A 9,293-nucleotide genomic window follows, 5' to 3' on the forward strand; every position below is an offset into this window, starting at 1 on the left:
CTGGTGGAGGTCTGATCCGTGGCTGTTTGTGGCTCTTAGCCCAGAAAGCAGAGGGCTTTTTGCTCGTTAGGACGCAGAGGCAGGAGGTGCTGCCTTTCCAGGCTGTAGTTCCCAGCCTGACCCATCCCAGGTGGCCCACCCCAGATGCTGGTCCCACCCCATCCCTGTAGGCAATGTGGGGTAGGTGTGGGTTCACCTCTCTCTCCCGTTGCGCATTAAGCTACCGGAGCTCCCCATCCCATTCAATTCCCCTACAAACAAGGACACTTCCAGCCCTGGCTTCCTGCCTCCCTCACTTCCACCCACCCTCATGAACAGCCCTCACCGTGCTGTCACACCTCAGTCCCAAACCTGCCCCTCTTCCAGCCCTTCTCCACATCACAGTGTCCACCTTCAAGCTCAACCCACATCCCCTCACGTCTTCCCTGCACCCCAGCCCCGCTCCCACCACCCTCAGTCTCCTGTGCACGGGGATGCCACGGACTAACCCTCCCCGCATCCTTTGCCCCAGATAAACACCCGGGGGGCGTCCCGCTTGGCTTCTGGCATTTTATTTCTCCCTCTCCCCAGCCCCTCAGCGGCAGGAGCACTTGCAGGCGACCACCACGGGGTAGGGGATCTGCCGCCAGGCGCAGTGCGGGGGGCCGGGGGGCCGGGGTGCCCAGCAGTGCCAGGCCAACAGCTTGAGCTGGGTGAGCTGGGCAGGACGGCAAGCCATACCGGGGGGCCAGGAGCAGCCGGAGGGCTCGGGCTGGCAGGCGGTGTGGCGCACCCAGCGGGGCCAGAAGACGGGCCCCAGGTCTACCCAGGAGGAGGCGAGGCGGCAAGCGGCCCGCTCCACCAGCCACTGCCGCAAGCGCCGCGCCACGGCGGCGGCCAGCTCGGGGGGCAGCCCGGGCACGGGGGGCAGCAGGGTGGGCAGCTCCAGCCCCTCGGCCTCACGCCACAGCTTGCGGCGGTACCGCCCGGCGCCCTCCGCCAGCTCCCGGCTCTGGTTCTCCAGATCCTCGGTGGTGGCGGTGCCGTTGCCACCCGCTGGCTCCTCAGCCGACATCCAGAAGGGGTCGAAGGCCGAGCCCAGCAGCCGGCGAAGCCGCCCGGGCCGTAGATGGCGGGGTTTGGGAGCGTAGCGGTAGTCCTCGGGGGAGAGCGAGAGGCTGTAGGGCCGCACCGGGGCCGAGGGGCGGCCGCGCAGCAGGCGGGCAGCGGGGTCAGCGGTGCCGGGTGGCGGTGGCAGGTCTCGAGGGTCCTCCGGTGGCGGCGGCGGTGGTGCCAGGCCCGAGGCAGCCGGCGGCGGCAGCGGCAGCAGGCAGAGGAGGAGGAGGAAGAGGAGGAGGAGGAGGAGGCAGCGGCAGGGGCCCTGCATGGCGAGCGGCGCTGCGGGCTGTGGCTGCGTCCCCCCCGGTTATCGCCGCGTCCCGAGCGTGGCCTTCCCCTTTTCCCTGGTTGTGGGTGCTGATACCCGGCCGCCCGCCCGCCTGCCCGGGGACACCCTGCTCCCTCCAGACATCGGGGGGGGCAGCGGGGGCCTCCAACCGGGCTGAGGTGCTGAGGGTGGGGATGAACGTGGGCAGGGGCAGCAGGACCCTCGCCTCTGCCTCTTTCCACCCGTGCTGCCCCAGGGAGAAGAGGCTGCCACGGAGGGGAAGGGTCCGGCACCTCCGTATCCTGCCCATGCCTGTGCTTGAAGAGGCATCCGGGACCTTCCCAGCAAAGGGGAGCTGCTGGGTTTTGGGTCTTGCTCGGAAAGGGCCCCCCCTAACCATGCTCAGCCCTGGTGCTCCTGGAGGTCTGCAGGGCATGGATTCGGTGCAGGATGGCTGCGTGGGTCACGGTTGCTTCTTGTCACATCAGCCGGAGCACACGCTGTCCTGCAGGGTGATAAGGGAGCTGGAGGTCTGGTGGGGCCGGCCCTGCACTGCTTGTCCTCCCTCCCCTGGGAGAGAAATTCTGGTGAGAGGTCAGAAAACAAAAGCCTATTTGCCCTCCGTCTCCGGCTCTGATGCTGGGTGTGATTTGATCTGGTCTGCGCTACGAGCCCTTTTTGCCATGCTGCTGGCAATTAACAACAGCTCGAAATAGCAACTAATTGCTCGTGCTCCAGAGGTTTTAGCCCCATAGACCAAGGAGGAGGTAAGGGTCAGGCATGGCGGGACATCCACGTTCCCTGGAGGTGTTGGGAAGCACCTCCCGAACACACAGCGGTGCCAGGGCTGCAGGACCCTATCCTGCCCCTCCCAGCAAGGAGCAGCACCCTTGTTCTCCGCTGTCCCCTCCTTGTGGGAGCTGCTGAACCCACAGGAAGGCTGGGCAGAGAGGAGTTAACTCCAAACCCAACGACGGGGAGAGGGGAAAAAAAAAATAAATACAGAGAGAGATCAATGGATCAGCAGCAAGAGCAGAGGGAGGGAAAAGGGGGAGACAGAGAGAGAGAGAGAGCGTGCGAGGAGCTCCAGGAGGAGAGAGACGAGCGCGGGAGTGAGGAGGAGAAGAGAGCAGAGCTGGCGGCTGGCGGGGAGCGCTGGAGCACCGGGCAGGGGTGACGGCACTGCTCAAACTGTCCTTGTCCCACGTGGATGAAGGGCTGCCTCCTCCTCGCCACCGCTGCCCAGGCTCTTCTGGAGGTTTCCCCTGAGCAAGCAGAGAAGCTGAAGGCCCTTCCTCGCAAAGGTGAGTGCCAGCTTCACATCCTCGGGGCTCCCCGGGCAGGGGTGAGCCTGTGCCCACGGCTCCCCGCAGCCTACGTGCGAGGTGTGGGCCCAGAGGGACACCGCAGGCTTCTGCTGGTGCAGAAAGGTCCCACAGGGCCGGGATGGAGGAGCTGGGCAGTCACCAGTAGGACAGAGGGGAGCTGAGAGCCAGGGATGAGCTGCCAGCACAGCACAGAGGGTGATGTGAAGGAGAAGCGGCATGAGAAGAGAGATGGGGGAGCACGGGGTGAAAGAGCTCGCACGACCCAAAAGGAGTTAATTGCATGTCAACAGTTGCTAGATAACGGTGTCTTTCCTTCTTGGTTGCTGCTCAGCCAAGGACAATTTGTTCTAATGATGGAACAACAAGGCAAAGGCTCGTTAGGAGAGCGGGTGTTTGCGCTCCCCGCCTGAGCACGGTGTTACTCAGTGCTGGAGGAAGTTTGGCAGCAAATGTCAGCACCTCGCTCCTCGAGCTCTGGGGTAAATCACTCCTTTGCGATGACTATTTGGTTGTGTTTTGAGGTCTCCCCCCCATTCCTCTCCCACATCACAAGATAGGATCCAGCAGCCAAATTTCCTTTGCCTGCACCTTCTGTTGGGTCAGCAATACCCCACACCCATGGATCAAATGCGTCCCACCTGTGCTTTTCAGAGACCTGTTGAGCTCTGATTTGAAAGCACATTAAAGGCAACAGGGTGCTGCTGCCAGGGGGTGTTCCTTCTCTGTGTTCTCGTGGCCCTGGCCAAGCCTGGTTGAACATCAGCTGGGATGAAGACTTGCCAAAGCAAGAAATCCCAAAAGGTTTAAAAGCAGTTTGGGGATTGTAGGAGGAATGTAGGTGAGTTGGTGGGAGAGGGGACGCTGTGATGGGGGCGTGAATCCAGGCTGTCTCTCTGTCTCTGCTCGCAGGGCCCTGCTGTCGGATGGGGAGATGCCAGGGGGTTGGAATGCCTCCTCCGACAGCCCGGAGCTGCGAGCGGCAGGGATCATCGTGCCCATCATCTTCTCCCTCATCTTCCTCCTGGGCACCGTGGGGAATGGGCTGGTGCTGGCCGTGCTGCTACGGAACGGCCAAGTGAAGTATAACACCACCAACCTCTTCATCCTCAACCTGGCCATGGCCGACCTGTGCTTCATCGTCTGCTGTGTCCCCTTCCAGGCCACCATTTACACCCTGGACGGGTGGCTCTTCGGGGCCTTTGCCTGCAAGGCCGTGCATTTTCTCATCTACCTCACCATGTACGCCAGCAGCTTCACCCTGGCTGCTGTCTCCATTGACAGGCAAGTGTCCCCTCCCATCTCGGTCCCTCAGCTCAGGGACAATGTGTTCGCCACTCTTGAGCTAAGGGGTAAGGGAAAGATCAGTCCCTACCTTGTTGAATGTCCTGTGAAGAGCACGTAGGGTCTCCCTAGAGGCAGGGCCAGCAGATCCAGCTTCTCACTGTTCCTCCACATCTCCCTGTGCCTTCTCCCAGCACCCAGCCAAGCTCTCAGCCTGGTTACCCAGCCCTTTCCCTTTCTCACCTGAGCAGGAGGAGTACAGGCATGCACTGAGGCTTGGTGTTCACCATACAAAACCAAGAGTGCTAAAACCCAGGGAAACAGTGCACCAGAGGAGAAACACGGAGTCCTCTGTGTCCTGCTCCTGCCCTCTTCCCCGCTTCAAGAGGCACACTGCTTGCCCCTCCTGAGCTAGCACAAGGTGATGGAGATTCCCAGCTCCACGTTGGGATGATCCCTTTAGCTATGTGAGCTCACCATAACCCTCCTTCATGAAAGGTGGGGAAGAGGAGAAATGGGAGGCTGCACAGGAAAGGCTGCCTAGATGGCAGCTCCACGGGGCTGGAGGGCAATGAGATATCCCACCCGCATTATGCCTGGTCTCTCCTTCCCCTCCCCACCAGGTACCTGGCCATCCGCTACCCGCTGAAGTCCCGGGATCTCCGTACCACCCGAAACGCAGGAGTGGCCATCGTAGTGATCTGGTCGCTGTCCCTGCTCTTTGCAGGGCCTTACCTCAGTTACTACCAGATTGTCCATTACCACGGGGTGCCCATCTGCGTCCCCATCTGGGAGGACCAGCGCCGAAAGATTCTGGACATCCTCACGTTTGTCTTTGGATACCTCTTACCCGTGACTGTGGTGAGCCTGGCATACGCCAGGACCATCAAGTTCCTGTGGACCTCTGTAGACCCCATTGAAAGGATCTCAGAGTCCCGTAAGGCCAAGCGGAAGGTCACCAAGATGATTGTGGCTGTTGCTATCTTGTTCTGCCTCTGTTGGCTTCCCCACCATCTGGTCATCCTCTGCTTCTGGTTTGGCCACTTCCCCTTCAACAGAGCCACGTATGCCTGCCGCCTGGCTTCCCACTGCCTTTCGTACGCCAATTCCTGCCTCAACCCCATTGTCTATGCCCTCATCTCCAAGCACTTCCGAAAGCGTTTCAAGCAGGTCTTCACCTGCCTCTTCTTCCAGAACAAGAACAGGAAGAAGAAGAAGCGAGTTGGAAATCAAGTCCACGTGGTCAACGTGGGCAAAGGTTTCACCAACAGCACTGGAGGCTTCTATGGAGGCAACACGGAGGTGACCCAGGTCCCACGGGAGAACACCAGGAGGAGGGATGCAGAAGGTGCCAACCATGCCAGAGCATGGACTCACCAGCTACAAGATGCCATGGCCTCTGCTCAGAAGGAACTGCTGGAGGAGGAAAGCTTGGTAACAGCTGGCAATCTCCTAGCCATGACCCCTCCGAGAAGATCTCAGGAGTGTCTGACCGTTCACTACAAATGAACAAAGCAAAGAAACCTCTTTTCCAGCCGGTGGGTGGAAAATTATTCCAGAATAATGTGGGGCACAGCCAAGCTGAAAGCTCCTGTGGCAATGGTCAACTGGTTGCTCAAACTCACCTCCGCTTACTGGACCACTTGTCTAGGACTGGCACAATCCACCATACAGATGCAAAACAGAGGGACACATTAATGTGATGTGAAGAATGGAAAGGTTTGGGTGCTGACATATCTGCATGCCCTCCCTGGGGCTTCTCTGAAGTTCAAGGAGGAACAGACCAGCCTCTTCCCTTGACTCTGCTTCACCAGAAGTACTTGATGGAGGATGTCTCCTAGAGGTCTGTCCCTCGTTTTTTCCTAAACAAACCCCAAACTCCTCCTCCCACCATGTTGTTCCACCTGGTTCATCCTTTTTCTTACTTTCTGTCTGCCTTTTGCAAATTCCTGAAGGATTTCTGCCTTCTTTTTGGTATTTCTTCATCATGAGGAGTTTCATCCCTTCCTCCTGGGACTGAAGGACGTGTTGCTCTCTGAGCAGTGATGCTATTCAGTGGAATTAGCTCCATGTGCATGGTTTACTGACTTGGCAAGACACTTTTTTTCCATGTAATGACAATTGTGGTGGCACCCACATGCACTTAGTTCAATCTTTTCTCCTCAGTGCCCCTTCCAACCTAATGGAGAGGGCTTCCAGGAGAGCGTGAGGCCTACACCAGCCGGTGGGCTGGGACATCTTCCACAACGCTCATCGCTGTGGGACTTCTGTGGGACCCATGTCCTCCTGGGAGCAAGACTTACCCCTGCTTTGTTCCCTGTTGGCCACCCTGCCCTGAACAGCCACAGAGGAGGCTTTGTTTGTGGTAGCAGTTGAACGACACCCCACAGGAGGGCCGAGCATCCCTGCTCACAAAGCTGAGCTCGAGCGCTGCACAGCTCAACAACCCCCTCCAAAATCCCATAGCCAGACCTCAGATGCCTTATCTGCAAAGCGTTAAACCTGCCACTGCGCTGTTCCAGCTCAATATTTACAGTAAATATTGCATGCTTGCAACAGCCCTCGTTTTCCTTAATTGCAGATGGCATTTGCTCAGTGCCGTGTGGCTCCTGAGTGTGTAACCTCTACCGTGAAGCAGATCTATGCTGATAATGCCCTAAGAGCAGGTGAAAAAGAGAAAGCTTGGCAAAAAGTGTCTAGTGAGGGCAGTGACACTGTGGGACACTCCAGAGTTTCGTGCTGGAGCTGACTGTCATGGCATCAGTAGGTTTCGGAGTGAACGTTTTTGCCCTGAATGGGGTGGATGGCAATTTTTTCCTGACAGTTCATTTCTCGCTGCCCGCAGCCAGCACGTGCGTGGAGCTAACCCTCCCAGCAAGGCCCCTGAGGCTGGTTTTCCAGGAGGAGACGCAGAGGCCAGGTGGTGCGGCAGACTGCAGGCTGGAAATCCGCAGGGACCACGCTGCTCACTTCACAGCTAATTCAGACAGCGAGGGAGCCCCAGCTGGGGGAGAGGAGCCATTTACTGCCAGCCCACTGCCAAATGCCAGCATGCCAAATGCAATCGATGGAGGCAGCACGGCCCTGTCAGTGGTGCCCCAAGCCCTGCACGGGCTGTGGAAACCCCGGTGTCCTTCCTTGCCCCTGTGTGTGGTGGGATCTTGGAGATGCAGCTGAAGGCTGCGGTCATAGGTGAAAAAATTTTGGCTTTGTCCTTGTTCTCTGACACTTTCAGTGCTATGGGCACTGTAGAGTGGGGATGAGGACACCTGGCAGCAATGGGATCTGGGGGTCTGGTGCGTGCAAGATGCTGCAGACCTCGCAGCAGAGCTACACCCTCCCACCCCCCTTTATTCCTCTTCTCTTCACATCCCCTGCCTCTGCTTGCGTAAATCTTCCCTTATTGCTTTGTCCTGCCCACTCATCAAATTCCCAGGCGACGTGGCATTTCTAACCCTCGCTGATGCTGTTGTGCAGCTTGTTAGAGCTCAGCTGCAAGGACACCCCCTTCCCCACGCTGAGGTCAACTCCATTGCTGCGCTGGGGATTATTCTTCTTTCCCCACTTAAGTGTTTGATGTCGATTTCTGCCCCTCGAGCCTCCCTCACCTCCCAGCCCTCTTTTTCTCCGTGGTGGCTGCTTCTCCTCTGGAAATACCTCCAGTGTGCTTTGCCCACCTCCATGGGGGTTCGCTAGTCCTGCAGCTCGCTGCCACCACCCTTTGTGCGTGACACAGTGGCTGGTGGCCTGCTGGCATGTCACACCAGCCTCCGGGTACAAAAATCTGCATCATTTCCAGATGCAAAGGCCCATTTTGCAGCCCAAAGTGCTGGAGGGAGAAGGGAACAGTGGTCAGGTTGCTCCGATCCTGCTCCTCGTGGGCCCTGCTTGCAGAGGGAGCAGACCAGGTCAGGGCTGAGTGTTGTGTATTGGGGTGAAGCCTAAATAACGCGGGACAAAGAGGACAGGAGAAAACCTGTGTGAGAAGGTTCATTTAGCCCAGCAAGCCTCTGCAAGCCCAAGCTCCCGTTCCTTAGCTCTCTGGGGCTGAGCCCCTGTTTTGGGGAGCACGTGAGCGGGAAGGGCAGACGCTGTGTCTGGCTTGGGGAGCTCCCATAGCCAGGAGGGAATTCCAGTCGGCCCAGTAACAGCACGCACGCTCCAACTGGTCCAACGGCTCAAAGCTAGGGGAGAAGAAAATGTGACTTCTCCTTGATACCAAGCTGGCTGTAATTAAAGCTGAAGGAGCTTGATTGCTGTTCTGCACGCAGCCTCCCCGTCAGACTGATTAGCGTTCGGCAATCTCTGCTTCCAGCTTTTCACCTTAATTAATGATTACTTGCTTATATTTTCTTCCCTACTTCTCATCACTCGGGCTGATGAGCTTGGCTTTAACCCTCTCAGGGCTGGCTGCACCTAGGCAGTGGCTGAGCACAGCTCAGTGGGGTGGTGAGAGCAGGCTGGGCAGCTGCCTCTGCCATAAAATCAGGCAAGGGACGGCTTTGGGGTGAGGTGACAGTCGTGGACAGCATGTCCTGCTGGTTTTGTGCTGCTCCTGGTACGTGGGCCTTTCCCCGGTGAGCCCGTTAGCTATAGGAAACTCTGCTTATTTGCTTTGGGGTTTAGCCGCCTGTCTTCTGGTTCCTAATCCGTGACCAGGCTTAGCGGGCTGCCAGCTGATTATTTCAGCTCTTCTGCAAACCACATGGTATCTTCCCCTCTCAGAGCTTTCAGAAGAAAAAAAAAAAAAAAAAAAAAAAAAAAGAATGAAAGAAAACAACAGATGAGTGCTATTTGCTGCATCTCCTTCATCAGCCTCCTAATCCAAATTGCTGGCTCTTCCCCCGAGCCATTCCCTGGGCCCTGGGGCTCGGGGCCGCTCTCCCACACTGGCTGGGTGCAGTGCATGAGGAAAGCATCTTTCTGCCAGTACCTTTCCATGACGGAGGAGATGAAATCCCCCTTGCTCGCTGAACGAGCCGAGGAAGCAGCTGAAAGGGCGGGAGGTTTGCTGGAGATGCTTCACGGGGCTTCCTCAGCAGCACGGAGGATCATTACCATGATGGATTTGGAAAGGTAAAAGAGGGGAATTAATTAAAGTGCATTTGGAGGTACAGCGGTGAGGGGGGAGCAGGGCTTTGGGTCAAGTCCTGCCTGCCAGAGCCTGCTGGCAGCCTGGCGCCATGGCCCTGAGGAAGAGGATGGGCACCGCCACTCGAGGAAGGCCTGAAATGCGGTGCTTGGCAGCGTAATGCAAGGGAAAAAGGGAGATGGACCGAGTTTAATGGCAAAATAAACAGCAGAGTGAAGCCCTGTGC

The 9,293-nt window shown here is 57.9% G+C and overlaps 2 protein-coding genes across 13 annotated transcripts; one reads left to right on the forward strand and one right to left on the reverse strand.

The window, feature by feature from the left end:
- Positions 1 to 574: 574 nt before the first annotated feature.
- On the reverse strand, positions 575 to 1,742 carry LOC311429781 (noggin-like; the record flags this gene model as incomplete). Its single annotated transcript, XM_084505979.1, has 1 exon — positions 575 to 1,742. The coding sequence occupies exon 1, from the start codon at positions 1,364 to 1,366 to the stop codon at positions 575 to 577; it is 792 nt and encodes a 263-aa protein (XP_084362105.1). The 5' UTR covers positions 1,367 to 1,742.
- Positions 1,743 to 3,330: 1,588 nt separating this feature from the next.
- On the forward strand, positions 3,331 to 9,002 carry GALR3 (galanin receptor 3). 12 transcript variants are annotated; one of them, XR_014688362.1, is made up of 5 exons: positions 3,394 to 3,528; positions 3,604 to 3,769; positions 3,854 to 3,975; positions 4,599 to 5,791; positions 6,821 to 9,002. XR_014688362.1 is itself a non-coding variant. In XM_084505903.1 (4 exons), the coding sequence occupies exons 1-4, from the start codon at positions 3,463 to 3,465 to the stop codon at positions 5,482 to 5,484; spliced, it is 1,212 nt and encodes a 403-aa protein (XP_084362029.1). In that variant the 5' UTR covers positions 3,331 to 3,462; the 3' UTR covers positions 5,485 to 9,002. The 12 variants fall into 12 exon arrangements, 10 of the variants coding, with proteins under 10 accessions (XP_084362029.1, XP_084362023.1, XP_084362024.1 ...); XM_084505903.1 differs by having other exon boundaries at positions 3,331 to 3,495; positions 3,604 to 3,774; positions 4,599 to 9,002; XM_084505897.1 differs by having other exon boundaries at positions 3,392 to 3,532; positions 4,599 to 9,002.
- The last annotated feature ends 291 nt before the right edge of the window (positions 9,003 to 9,293 follow it).

Source organism: Aythya ferina, assembly GCF_964211825.1.
Source record: "Aythya ferina genome assembly, chromosome: 1".
In the NCBI taxonomy this organism is placed as follows: domain Eukaryota; kingdom Metazoa; phylum Chordata; class Aves; order Anseriformes; family Anatidae; genus Aythya; species Aythya ferina.